At 39.6% G+C, this 14,937-nt stretch overlaps 1 protein-coding gene and 1 pseudogene across 2 annotated transcripts in view; one reads left to right on the top strand and one right to left on the bottom strand.

Moving 5' to 3' along the window:
- LOC146453677 (uncharacterized) overlaps positions 1-14,937 on the bottom strand; it is a 71,941-nt pseudogene that overhangs the window by 39,630 nt on the left and 17,374 nt on the right. The window lies entirely within an intron of this gene.
- On the top strand, positions 11,384-14,399 carry LOC146453678 (uncharacterized). Its single transcript, XM_085096339.1, has one exon. It carries the CDS (start codon positions 11,901-11,903, stop codon positions 12,573-12,575), a length of 675 nt encoding a protein of 224 aa, XP_084952465.1. The 5' UTR covers positions 11,384-11,900; the 3' UTR covers positions 12,576-14,399.

Raw genomic sequence — 14,937 nt, 5'->3', positions numbered from 1 at the left:
GTTACATTTTAACTACGCCATCATGTGGCAGAATTTTCTGTTCTTGGGCTATTATTTACCGTTAAATTTTTTGTGTCAAATTTCCCGCCAATTTTTTGCTGTAAAATCTGTTGTTGTCTTTCTTCTCTCTATCGCAGGATTCGATCGAAATGCACTCGTCTCTTCTTAGCAAGGTATCACCTCTTAAATGAATAATTTGGACAACATTGTGATAATCACGATTGATCCCTTTACGCAAGAAATTCTGCCAAGTGTAACCAGACCAGTGGGGAGTACAATGGTAATGGGCTCCTGACAAAACATTTGTACATTTTGGTCACCATTTCACCCAACTTTCTGAGTCAAAAAGCCTATGTGATCAGATATGTTACCGAAATAAACAACTAGGTGGCCCTGGTTTTATTTTCTCATAAATTCCCTGCCCTTTTCTATCGCTGAAGCGTTCATGCATTATACGCAGACATCACGCTTCATGCACTAAATATTATGGGGACCCTCGCAAACACATGTCAGAACTTCGACTGAATTTGTAAGTCGATTTTTCAACGAAACTAACCGCTAGGTAAATTCTGCACTAAAAGATTATTCTTAAATAACGATCAGTTTTCTGAAAAGGTTGGATAGTTGGTTGATTTTGTCACATAAATTCATCATGACCGGATGATATCAACAATGAGTTACACAGCGCGACAAAAAATGTTACCGGTAAGTCCTTACCATGTGGGGACCATCTAGTAACAAGTAGGCCCAAAAAAAATTACTTGCATTCGATCGAAACGCACTTACAAGACATTCATATTTTAAAATCACATCATTTACATTTGTTACGTGATATCGTGAGCAAAATATGTTACTGTCGAACTGAGTTATCGCAGTCTATCCGTCACAGGATACGATCGAAATGCACTCGTTGTCAGTCGTTCCTTTTAGCAAAGCTTCATCTCTTAAAGCTAACCTATAAACCAGATTTCAGCAGGGAGAAAAACAAACATTTCAGATCCGGCTACTTTGCGAATGTTCATACCTACGCAAGTACAGCTCCCGAACTTTTGCGAAATTTTAAACACTTCGCATTTCGTAAGCACACAGGGGTCAAAAGGGGGTCACAAGTCTTGTACCCGCTTTCCGGTGTTTATAATTTCGATCCCAAGCTGTCACTGATGGCGAGAGTTTAAGGTGACACTTCACGCGAGAAAAGTCTAGCAGCGTTTTTCATCCCAATTTGTAAAACAATACTCTTTGAGCCAAAAGCTATTCTAAACAGATATTTTACTGCAACGAACGACTAGGTGGCCCTGTTGTCATTATTTTGTCCAACAATACTGGAAAACAGCATTGCGTGGGAAATTTTGTGTTCAGAACATGTGGGGACTCTGGAACTACTCTGCACTTACTAGTCAGCGCCCTTTACAGCAAGGCTTCATCACCTACATTGATATTAAATCACATGAATGTTACATTTTAACTACGCCATCATGTGGCAGAATTTTCTGTTCTTGGGCCAATATTTACCGTTAAATTTTTTGTGTCAAATTTCCCGCCAATTTTTGTTGTTGTCTTTCTTCTCTCTATCGCAGGATTCGATCGAAATGCACTCGTCTCTTCTTAGCAAGGTATCTCCTCTTAAATGAATAATTTGGACAACATTGTGATAATCACGATTGATCCCTTTGCGCAAGAAATTCTGCCAAGTGTAGCCAGACCAGTGGGGAGTACAATGGTAATGGGCTCCTGACAAAACATTTGTACATTTTGGTCACCATTTCACCCAACTTTCTGAGTCAAAAAGCCTATGTGATCAGATATGTTACCGAAATAAACAACTAGGTGGCCCTGGTTTTATTTTCTCATAAATTCCCGGTCGTTTTCTATCGCTGAAGTTTTTATGCATTATACGCAGACATCACGCTTCATTGCAGTAAATTTTATGGGGACCATCCCGAACACATGTCAGAGCTTCGACTGAATTTGTAAGTCGATTTTTACCCAAACTAACCGATAGGTAAATTCTGCACTAAAAAAAAATTCTTAAATAACGATCACTTTTCTGAAAAGGTTGGATAGTTAGTTCACTTTGTTATATAAATTCATCATGATGATAATAATAACAATCCGTTACACAGCGCGACAGAAAATGTTACCGGTATGTCCAGACCATGTGGGGACCATCTAGTAACAAGTAGGCCCCAAAAAAATTACCTACATTCGATCAAAACGCACTCACTAGACATTCATATTTTAGAATGACATCATTTACATTTGTTACGTGATATCGTGAGCAAAATTTGTTACTGTCGAAGTTATCGCAGTCTATCTGTCACAGGATTCGATCGAAATGGACTCGTCCCTTATAGCAATGCTTCATCTATTAAAGCTATTATTTGGTCAGACTTTGTGATAATCGCAATTGCTACATTTGTCCCTAGAAATTTTGCAGAGTGTAGCCAGACCACTAGTGAAACAGAACAGCTGCACATTTTGGTCACCATGCATTTCACCCGATTTTCCGAGTCGAAAAAGGCTTTTCGATCAGATACTTTACAGAAACGAGCAATTAGGTGGCCCTGGTTTTATTATCATTTTTTTTTGAAAGATAAATTTCCTTCAGTTTTCTGTCGGCGACTTGTTCATTGTGACATTGTGTTATACGGACTGGTGGATGTCGAGAAAATACAAATCCGGTTTTTCGTCACAGTTTTATCCGAAATTGTTCGCCTAAACTAACGACTAGGTAAATTATGAACACTTCAGCCTATAACATAGCGATCTGTTTTCATAAAAGGCTCCTTAGTTCCACTTCACAGCATAAATTCACCATAATAATCACAGCAATCAGTTGATTACACTGCGTGAAAAAGTTTTGTGTTCAGACCCTTGTGGGGACCTTATTTAACAGTAGGCTCTAAATCCCCCAAAACGTATTCAACAGGACAACGTAGCGCAGAGAATTAACAACTAAGGGTCCTTAGGAACATAAGGATTTATAGCTCACCCGTATAGCCTAGCTCAGCGTTCCTCGTGAACTGCTCTGCTGTGTGGTACATGTAATGCGTCACCGAACCGACAACAAAAAAATTCTAGCCAAAATACTTGGCAGTAGAGATAATTCACTGTCACGAAGTAACATTTTGCACTTGGTTCAGATCTTATCTACATTAATGGAACAGGTATTTATATGCATGGGGACTCGAATAAAGCATTATCTTAGTAAATCCATTGATAAATTCATTGCAATGTCTCAGATAAAAAAAAGTCCTTTCATCTTTCTTATCTTTGAACAAGTTTCAATCACCTTTGGTCCCCTTAATTTTCCATTGCTCCAGAATCGGAGAAGTGGGGACCGTACTATACAAACAAAAAAAAATTCTCCTTTAATCTTTCTTATCTTTGAAAGTTCACCGGCTGGCGGTTGCGTTGGTCCTCTTAAGTCCGTAGCATGTTTTCACAACATTGGCTCACGGACACACAAGATAACATTTAAGTCAAACGGAACAAACTGAGCCGTCAGCCAAAAACAAACCGCCAGTGAACGTTGAGTCAACCTATTTAGCTAATGGAAGCATTTTCAGCCCTTTACCACCTTTTCCTTCACATGTGGCTGTTTTGGCTTGCATTGTTTTCCTTATGAGCAAAGCAAAATTAACCAATGGTTCACTCTTCCTTCTAAAAGTAATTAAGCTGCGAGAACAATATGTAAACCTTGATCAAAATGACGTGAAAAGAAATTTTCGTTATTAACTCAGAAGAACACGACGGTTCGTTTAGGACGTGTTTTACAGATAATACTAGACATTTCTTTGGCGAAACATAATTTATTGTTTAGAGTATGAAACTAGTATCAGTTATTCGAGATCATAAAACGGAATACGAATGCAGCAACAATATTGTTCTGCAGGGAATAAACGTTTGAGACTAACAAATCGTTTCAAAAACCTTTACAAGAACCACCATCAAACTAGCATCGAAAAGCGATCTCCTGCGATGAAGTGACCGGCCTAGCATCACCAGATTTAAGCAGGGAGAAAATCAAACATTTTAGATCCAGCTACTGTGCGAATGTTCATACCTGCACATGTACAGCTCCCAATTTTTTTTTGCGAGATTTTAAGCACTTCGCGTTTCGTAAGCACACAGGGGTAACAAGTCATGTACCCGCTTCCCGGTGTTTATAATCCGGATCCTAAGCTGACTCACGGCGAGAGTTTGAGGTGACACTTCAAGCGAGAAAAGTCTAGCAGCGCTTTTCATCGCAATTTGTAAAACAAGACTTTTGGAGCTGAAAGCTATTCTAAACAGATATTTTACTGCAACGAACGACTAGGGGGCTCTGTTGTCATTTGTCCAATAATAGAAAACAGCATTGCGCGAGACAATTTTGTGTTCAGAACATGTGGGGACTCTGGAACTGCACTGAATTAGGCCGCTATATCTCCCGGCCAAAAATTACCTGCGTTCAGTATCGAAACGCACTTACTAGTTAGCGCCCTTTACAGAAAGGCTTCATCACCTACATTGATATTAAATCACATGAATGTTACATTTTAATTACGCCATCGTGTGGCAGAATTTTGTGTTCTTGGGCCATTATTCACCGTCAAATTTTTTGTGTCAAATTTCCCGCCAATTTTTTACTGTAAAATCTGTTGTTGTCTTTCTTTTCTCTATCGCAGGATTCGATCGAAATGCACTCGTCTCTTCTTTGCAAGGTATCACCTCTTAAATGAATAATTTGGACAACATTGTGATAATCACGATTGATCCCTTTGCGCAAGAAATTATGACTAGTGTAGCCAGACCAGTGGGGAGCTTACGAATGATAAAACAAAATATTTGTACATTTTGGTCACCATTTCACCCAACTTTCTGAGTCAAAAAGCCTTTTTGATCAGATATGTTAGCGAAATGAACAACTAGGTGGCCCTGGTTTTATTTGTCTCATAAATTCCCTGCCCTTTTCTATCGCTGAAGCGTTCATGCATTATACGCAGATATCACGCTTCATGCACTAAATATTATAGGGTCCCTCGCCAACACATAATAATAATAATAATAATAATAATAATAATAATAATAATAAGAAGAAGAAGAAGAAGAAGAAGAAGAAGAAGAAGAAGAAGAAGAAGAAGAAGAAGAAAAAGAAGAAGAAGAAAAAGAAGAAGAAGAATCGTTATTGTGCTCTATTGTGCTTACAGATGTCTGAACTTCGACTTAGCTCTTTTTCACCTTACCTCAGTCCTATATGTAGAGTCTTCTTTTCTATTTGCCATGTTCCTGACTCCCACCCTCTTTTTCGATTACTCCTGCTCGCATTTTGTACTTTTTATCTGGCTGCCCACATTTGTGCGACCCCCGCTATCCGCCTTTAGGGCTCTCGCCTGATTACATGTATAAAGGACACCAAAAGGAGTGAGTTAAGGCGACATTCAAATGAATCAGGTTTCCCTCAAAGCATACTATAAATGCAATAACACAGGGAAGAAGGAATATACAAAAGGATTCTTAGAGAAGCTGTTCGATGGTTTTACTTAATATGTTTGTGTTAACTTAAACAATCTTTTAACATATTGAAATATGTTAATTAGCGAGGGCTTTGTACAGGAACAGAAAAGTTTCACTTTGTGCAAGTACTATTTTGGAAAAGAGGTCAAGAGAGAGTAGAGAAGAGTAAAGAAGAGAGAGTAGCAACTTCTGTCATATTTGTAGTAATAATCATTATCTGAACCACCTCGAGTTACGGAAACTGGTAGTAAGTTACTGGACTCAATTATTACCAACTTTGCGCTCTTTTTGTACAATCATTGTTTTATTTTTGCCAAAATTGGAGCTTCTCTTATAGAGAGGGATTGTTAAACGCACAGGTTTGGGATTTGTCGAATCAAAGGTCAAGGCATTAATAATCATACTTTTTTGTCTTTATTCGTTCTGATCAATGTAAACATCAATACCATCAACAGGATATGCCGGAGGGTATCCCTATCGAGGGTATCTCCTTATTAAATCAAAGCAATTCAACTCAAATCAAATGTTAGTTTTTGATGAGAGGGGAAAACCGGAGTACTCGGGGAAAAATCTAACCCGCGATCAGGCCATTGGCGATTGGTGGAAGGCGAGTGCTCTGACACTGCGCCAATCCTACTCTACAGAGTTGTGACTGGTAGAGATGCCTATAGACGACTGTAATGATGTTCACGCTGCTTACCGGGCCTTGTTTCAGCGATTCGCAAAACTGTTGATAAAAAACATCTGTTAGAAGACTGTGTCTATCCGTCCAAAGTACAAACCGTTAATGAATGGCGACGTTCGAAATGCGATTGCTAAATTAACAAAGAGTTCGTTTGGGTCATCCAAGTCAATTGGATCATCCAACTCAGTTGGATCATCCAAGTCAATTGAGTCAGTTGTGTCCTTAAAGTCAGTTGGATCATCCAAGTCAGTTGGATCATCCTTGTCAATTACGTCATCCAAGTCAATTGAGTCATTTGGGTTGTTAAGGCCTTTTTAGTCCTTGTGACCTTTGCTTTTGACCATTGACCTTAAAACTTGGTGACCATGTAGTCCTTGACGGTTTAACTTAGGTCAAGGGGGGAAGTGATCAGAGATCAAAAGCCAGGAGAGTCAAAAGTGACTTTTTTCTGGGTCAGAATGCCTCTCAACAAATTTGAAGTTGGGAACATGTTCTTAGAGAGGATGATGAGAAAGAGAGCGCCAGATTAGCACTTGTGGCCTTTGCTTTTAACTTGTGACCTTGAAACTTGGTGACCGTATTGCCCTTGACGAGTGGACTTAGCTCAATAAGGAAAAAGGTCAAAGGTTAAAAGCAAAGGTCATATGGCATATTTTTCTTCCTCCTAACCTTTGGTTTTGACCTTTCACCTTGTCGCTAAAGTATAGTAGGATTCTTTATGCTGTTAACATCTCCTCCAATTTTCATGGTCATTGACTAAAACCCGAGCTCAGGAGAGTAAAAAGTAGTTTTTTTCTAGGAAAAGATACGATGCGTTTTTAGTCCCTGTGACCTTTGCTTTTGACCGTTGGCCCTGAAACTTGGTGACCATATAGTCCTTCACGGTTGAACTTAGGTCAAGGAGGAAATCAGTCAAAGGTCAAAAGCCATGGACGTGGCTTTTATTTTTCTTTCCCCTGACCTTTGGTTTTGACATTTGACCTTGTTGCTAACGTATGTTAGGCTTCTTCATGTTGTTAACGTATCATCTAATTTTCATGGTCATTGATTAAAATTCAAAACCAGGAGAGTCAAAAGTGCCTTTTATATATGGGTAAGAATGCCTCTTCACAAATTTATAGTTGGGAACATGTCCTTAGAGAGGATGATGAGAAAGAGAGCGCCAGATTAGCACTTGTGACCTTTGCTTTTAACTTGTGACCTTGAAACTTGGTGACCGTATTGCCCTTGACAAGTGGACTTAGCTCAGGAGGTAAAAAGGTCAAAGGTTAAAAACAAAGGTCATGGGGCATATTTTCTTCCTCCTGACCTTCAGTTTTGACTTTTCACCTTGTCGCTAAAGTATAGTAGGCTTCTTTATGCTGTTAACGTCTCCTCCAATTTTCATGGTCATTGATTAAAACTCGAGCTCAGGAGAGTGAAAAGTAGTTTTTTTCTAGGAAAAGATACGATGCGTTTTTAGTCCCTGTGAACTTTGCTTTTGACCGTTGGCCTTGAAACTTGGTGACCATATAGTCCTTCACGGTTGAACTTAGGTCAAGGAGGAAATCAATCAAAGGTCAAAAGCCATGGACGTGGCTTTTATTTTTCTTTCCCCTGACCTTTGGTTTTGACATTTGACCTTGTTGCTAACGTATGTTAGGCTTCTTCATGCTGTTAACGTCTCATCCAATTTTCATGGTCATTGATTAAAATTCAAAACCAGGAGAGTCAAAAGTGCCTTATATATGGGTCAGAATGCCTCTTCACAAATTTGAAGTTGGGAACATGTCCTTAGAGAGGATGATGTGAAAGAGAGCTCCAGATTACCACTTGTGACCTTGAAACTTGGTGACCGTATTGCCCTTGACGAGTGGACTTAACTCAGGGGGTAAAAAGGTCAAAGGTTAAAAGCAAAGGTCGTGGGGCATATTTTTCTTCCTCCTGACCTTTGGTTTTGACCTTTCAACTTGTCGCTAAGGTATGGTAGGCTTCTTTATGCTGTTAACATCTCCTCCAATTTTCATGGTCATTGATTAAAACCCAAGCAGGAGAGTGAAAAGTAGTTTTTGTCTGGGTCAGAATGTCTCTTCACAAATTTGAAGTTGGGAACATGTCCGTAGAAGGGATGATGAGAAAGAACGGGCAAGATTAGCATAATTAATTTGCACTAATCTGCAAAATGGAAGTCACCATGATACGTTTCGTCTGGGTTGGAATGCCACTTTTCGCCAATGTGGAGTTAGCAACGATGAGAAAGGCCGGGTAGTTTACCGATCTGCATCAATCTGCCAATTTTCACCAATTTGGAAAATACGTTAGGCATGTCTTTAAAGACAGTGACGCGAAAGTGCGGGCTACATTCGTACAATTTTGTTGGATCGGCAAAATGGGCCATGAAAGACCATGATGACAAAGCCCCGGCAAGATTAACACAAATCGTCACTTTCATTTGGGATAAAGTAGGCTTCTGGAGAGTTACGCTATAAGAAATTGGACCGAAATAGTATTTTCTTGTCGCATTTCCGAAATCGACCGTTCCGTAAAATTATCCCACTTCTCTTAAATTTAGACTGTCTGTTCCATGAAATTTTAATTCAACGAAAACGTTTAGTTTTTACACGAGCACAGGTTAAATTAAGCTCAGTCAGGATAACAACGTGTATTTACATTGTAAATGTAAACAAGAGCAAAATCACCGACACTTGTTATCAGTTCATCCGTGATACGAGTCATTTTGCTTGTTTTGAAATTTGTCAAATAGACGAATTCTTATATAAGAGGTATTTGTGTTGATAGATCTGAAGTTTTAACGGTCGGTTCTAACAAATAGATTCCATTTGGCCGTGCGCGCCCTATTGCTGAACGTGGAGAAGACGTCAAAATATGGCAAGAACAAAGAAGTACGCTAATGAACCTCAGGCGAGTAGCGTGTCTGATATTATTGCCGCATTTTGACATCTTCTATGCGGTACACACGGTCCCCGAATGGAATGAATTTGTTATATACCTTAATGCTAAGATTCTCTAAAGTGAGCTTCATACCAAGTGCTTTCACAAACGTTGTAAACTGTAAAGAACTTCTTAGGATGAAGAAGTTGCAAATTAGCATACTAAACTTCAAAGAAGTTTGGAAACAGCTTTCTCAAAGTAACCTTTATTCTACTAGCACATTTCTGCTTCCAAAAAATCGACCGCGTGATGTTGTTCATCGTCGACTATTCCTGCATTTTCTCACAGACAAACGTGGGGACAGATTTCATCCGTTTTGTCTGACGACAAACATTCTAGCTTGTTAGCACACAAAAGGCCCTATATCCCATTGATCTGTTCCAAGACGTTTTATTTGTTGTTGTCTCGGACGACAAGCAAATTTTCGGAAAAAAATAGCTTCGTCCTGCCACAGTGACGACATTCGTGCGTGCGTCTGTACTATAATCACCCACTTCTCTAGACCAATCCGAAGCGAGGTTTTCACTCTTAATTGCAGGAAATATGGTAAATACCTGGAAAGTTGAATAGACTATTACAATTCTTACCGTGTACTTATTAATATATGTTATTGTGTTTAAGGCGGACGAGCAGCCCCCTAGTAGGGTAAGTGCAATGGCTGTAGGACATAACATCTAATGGCGAAGAAGTGCAATACCAGAGAGAAGGGTCCGCACACAAACAGGGGGACATCGGTCGCCAATTGCGCTGGGGAGTCGAACCCCACCCCTTTAATAAAAAAATCTGCAAACATTGTGCCACAAAGGCACGCAAAACGGAAACAAAAATCATCGCACAGTAGACCAACAAAGGACACCAAGCGCTAGCAATCTTACGAAACGGATACAAACAAAAACATTACGAATAGTTAATAAACAGTGTGTACAACCGGTGAAGGCGACACAGAAAGCAAATATTAACACATGACAAAAACAATAACATTACAAGTGTTGACGAGCAAAGGAAGCAACATCCCAGTTGCTTCCCCGACAGTCAAACATCACAGTTAACAAAGCTGCACAGTCATATGATGGTCGATGGGATAGAGCATGCCAGATAGGATGTTTTGGTTGATTGGCATAACTAACAATGCACGTCACCCGGGAGAAGGCTGGGTATGAAAACCAGTAAGAAGTGTTGGAAGTGACTTTGAGAACAGGGCTGGAGGATGACTACTGTCCCAAGCTTGGACCTATCTTACGCAGGTTTCCACTTAAAAGGTAATAAAGGAAAGATTGGCGTAGGTGTCATCCTGCAAACCTAGCACGGTCTGGCTGGCATGTACAAATTGGTCTAAGCTCTCCTGCTGCCCCAATAACACTTCGGCACCATGGAGGCCATGTCGATGAGTATCCACCAAGACAATAGAGCAGTTTTCGATGGGCATAAAGAGGACCGTCTTCTCGTTAGCTATTAGCAAGGCAGCATGGCCGTGGTTACGGGTACACAACTTTCGTAACTGGAACAACAAAGTTGTGGGCGCATGTTCATCAAAAACGCTTACCGGCAAAGGGAGGTCAACAGAAGCACTGACACTTCGCTCTACAATGATAGCAGCCTCCGTTGCTGACAGGAAACGCTGTGGCAAGCTATGGCGACAACTATCGTAAAACCGGTTGCCAATTCTGATCGCAGAACACATAAGCACAACCCACAGCGGAGATAACAGAGGCACTGATTGCAGGTCAAGGCGCTGACAGTATACTTCATGAGCAAAGATGAGCGCAATGACACTGCAAGCATAGCTACCATTACGCCCGTCGAGTGTTGATTGGCTAATCTCTACAGGAAATTTCCATTCTATCAGGTTGCTATGCGGCAGATTTTCCCCAGTGACTTCAAGATCCTCCCCTGCGGTGGGCTGATCGATGTCTACACGTTCGTCATCAGAAATTGCTCCATTATCGACATCGTCCTCGACATCATCATCATCTTCCTCTTCGTTTTCACCATCTTGGATATCAAGGGATTCCTTGAAGCTGATACCTGACAGAGCGGCTTTGAATGAGGTTGCTGCACTGACCAGTTGAAGTTTACAGAACGCGATTCCATTTTTGACACACGCCAACTTTCCTTCAATTACTCTTGTGTTCTGAGACTCAGTTGTTTACCTGGCTATCTCCATCTAAACGTAAAAGAGTAAAAAAAAAATCTTTATTAGCCAAAATGATTTCCAGCTAGAGACTAGACAAGTGCTAAAAGGTTTTGCAATTCTTAGCATACACTTTCTGACTGCACAGGCTCGAGCGGCATCTCAACGTCAAATTCACGGGGAGGATCTTGAAAAACTGGGAGAAAAAAAGAAGAAAAGCAGTTGGAAATATATATTTCATTCAAAGACAATGCTACTCAACATGAATGTAAAACATTGAATTCATTTGAATCAAACTGGCTAACTGTCGAGGCTGTCCTTCAACTCATCTGCAATCCTCTGAAGCTGAGGCATAGCAACCTCCATGTAGAATTTTATGAAGTGGGCCATCTCCATTTTGACCAGGGAAGCTTCTTCCTCCCATCGCTTTGTCATTCCAAACTTTTCAACGACTAATCTCTTGATACGTACTGGTGTATCTATAGGAACATTAATAATTGAACAAAGAGAGAAAGAGCGAAGTTTAGCACCCTATTTAAGTAAAAACGGTTGTATTGCTATGAGGGCTATAACAAGCAATAAGCCTAATTGACAAGGGCCTGTTCAACCATGGTAATTGGTCAGGTAAGTTGTTACCCTGTAATATGAGTACCGATGACTGTGACACCGATACAACTCATGATAAGTGGTTCCAACACTTTAGACACAAACAAACTTGTAGCGCAGAGACAGGACGGTGTACGGAACTTGTTAACGACATTCATCGACAAGATCTGCAATAATGTCGAAATCGAACCACGCCTTCAACCCCTGGACAACGAGCGATTTAATTTGAGGAGCGCTGTTACAAGTTCTGAGGCAAGGTTGGACATCAAAGCGGGAGGTTTCTGGGCGAGAGGAGTTACGGCATTTTTTGATGTTAGAGTTACGCGCGTCAACTCCAAATGTTACCAGAGCAAGCCAACATCGGAAGTGTTCAAAGAGCAAGAAGAAGAGAAGAAGCGCAAGTACCAGCAGCGGGTGTTAGATATAGAAATGGCTTCGTTTACGCCTTTAGTGTTTGGAACCAATGGCGGAATGGGAAACGAGTGTCAGCGGTTCTTAAAGCATCTCGCAGATAAGATAGCTCAGAAAGACACCGAGCCTTATCATGTTGTAATCACTTGGCTCAGGACACAGATCTCGTTTGAATTCTTAAGATCGGTACATGCATGCGTCAGAGGTTCGCGAACGCCGTTTCGTAGCAAGATAGAGCAATCATTAGACTGTGAAATAAATGTCGCTATGCGGATATCTGACTCTATCGTGTCTATATGCTTTTATACTTAAGGGTTTTTATGGACACTGGTTTAGCCGTCATTAGTATAATTCGATTGTATGATCTTGATGTCTCTGCATGATGGAATTCTTTATTTTATGGAATTTTGAACTTTTATTATTATTTATATCTATTTCCTCTTCCTTTATGTATCTTTTATCTATTATTTAGAATTTGTAAATGAATAGTGTTTTTACAATTTGCTTGGTATATGTTAATAAAGAGATTATTATTTTTATAACAATAATAATAATAATAATAATAATAATAATAATAATAATAATAATAGTAATAGTAATAATAACAAAATAGTAATTATGATTATCATTTTTAGTCTGAGACACAGGGTCACCTTTTGTAAAACAGCTCCTGCACTTCCTGTAGTAACTATTTCTTTAGAAGTAGACCAGCATAATGGCGCCCCATCATAAGTCCCCTTAACTAGGTTCACAGAACACACACTTTGAGCCCTCACTAGAAGGTAAAAAAGCAAAAGCTCCAAAAGAATTTTTTTAACCTTAAAGCGCATTTAGAGGTGCTCCCCCAAAAAGCCATAACATACTTACATAATTAAGACAGTTTCAGGAAACTGACAAGATGTGAAAGGATTCCAGGTTCACTAAAAATCCTCGGGCAAGATAATTATTAATTCTTAGACCAAAGGGGAACATTATGATGATGTACATGTCAACTCTGTATTCCCCAAAAGAAACAGGCTCTTCTTTTGTTCTGTAGTGGGTGTTTGTCCTAGTCATGAAAAAGGACCCGCAAAATAGGTCGGCCTGTACTTTGTTTAACAGAACACACACCTTGAGTCCTCACAAGAAGATGAAAAAGGAAAAAAACTGAAGAACACTATTTTCTTTATCACAAAGAACTTTAAGAGGTGCTAAAAAAAACCCATAAAATAAATTTAAGATACTTACATTAAACACCAAAGGCTTTTTTTCAAAGTACACTTGAAAACTCTACATATAAGTCAGATACAGTGGTGTGTACAATACACACAGTGTGTGTTCTTCATGTAGAATTGTAGTGTGTAAACCACTAAAAAATTTTTTTTTCGTTAATCTAAGTATCGTTATGGTTTTCTTGGGCACTTCTTAACGTGCTACAAGGCAAAAAGATAATTTTTTTCGAGGTTTTGTTTTTTACCTTCTTGTGAGGACTCAATATGTGTGTTCTATGGACCAACTTGTGGGGACTCTTCAGGGGTCCTCATTATGGTGGTCTATTTTCAAAGAACTACCTATTTTAGGGGACTTTTTCCGTGGGGACTCGAAAATGTCCCCATAATTTGAACAGTCTCCACTTTCCTGGTGTGTTTTCAAATGAATGTCCCCGTAAGTGTGCAACGGTGAGTGCACACACACACACACACACACACACACAAGTCTAAGGTGAGGTTCGAGGTTTCTTTTCTTTTATTCTTTCTATCGTTTCTTTTCTTCTTTAAGGATAGTTGAAAGGGCAGTCGGAAACATAGTTGGTGCGGTGCTTAGATCATCAGCATGTTTACCAACAGTTTCACCTGGGACTCCAATTCAGTATTATGACCAATGTCCTCGATGTTAATTTTCGCCCAGTTCTGGGTATTTTTCTTCGGGACCTCTGGATTTCGTCTCCCCTTAAAACCTGCATTGTTGAATTGTACCTCAAATTCTAAGAAAATCCAACCGGACAAAATACCACTTGGTATTACATATTATTTCACCCCAATATTGAATTTAGTAAAGTGTTCGCCTGCTCAATGAAGGGAGCAGGATTCCTGTAAAATGAATCAGCTTATGGAGTGTAAATCAGAAAATAAAAATGAGTTGAAACGTGCAACATTCTCTAATTAACAAATATTCCACGAGCGCGCGTTGGATATGAGATGATAGATAGCCAACGAGGCGCGTAGCGCCGAGTTGGCTATAATCATCTCATATCCAAGAAGCGCAAGTGGAATAATTGTTTTATTAAAAACAATCAAGAAAAATTGCTAGATCTTGCTGATTTCGCTGTGCAAGAATAACCAGCAGACAATTTAATGGTCGCCATTTCTGGGCCATGGTATAATAGCTCATATACCATGGCCGCTAAGCCAATCAAATCCCTCGAATTGCATTATACAATGATTCAGTTTTTAATAATGCGTGTTATAACAACAGTGCGAATATTAAACATCTTAAAGGGGCACTGTCACGGAGATTTTGCTGTATTTTCGGTTGAAAGTTTTTAAATATTTGATTAAGAACCTCTTTTCTAACCTGAAATTGCTCTTGGAGCACAGGGAAGAAGATATGAAACGATTTCTCCGAGCAAGAATAAACTGTAATCACTTTTTAGCCATGTTGCCCTCAGCTTATCCCAGCTCAACAAATTCAGGTT

Source organism: Pavona decussata, unplaced genomic scaffold (genome assembly GCF_977016875.1).
Source record: "Pavona decussata unplaced genomic scaffold, jaPavDecu1.1 SCAFFOLD_324, whole genome shotgun sequence".
Classification (NCBI taxonomy): Eukaryota; Metazoa; Cnidaria; class Anthozoa; order Scleractinia; family Agariciidae; genus Pavona; species Pavona decussata.
Note: the sequence above shows the minus strand (reverse complement) of the source record. Positions and strands in the feature narration are given on the sequence as shown.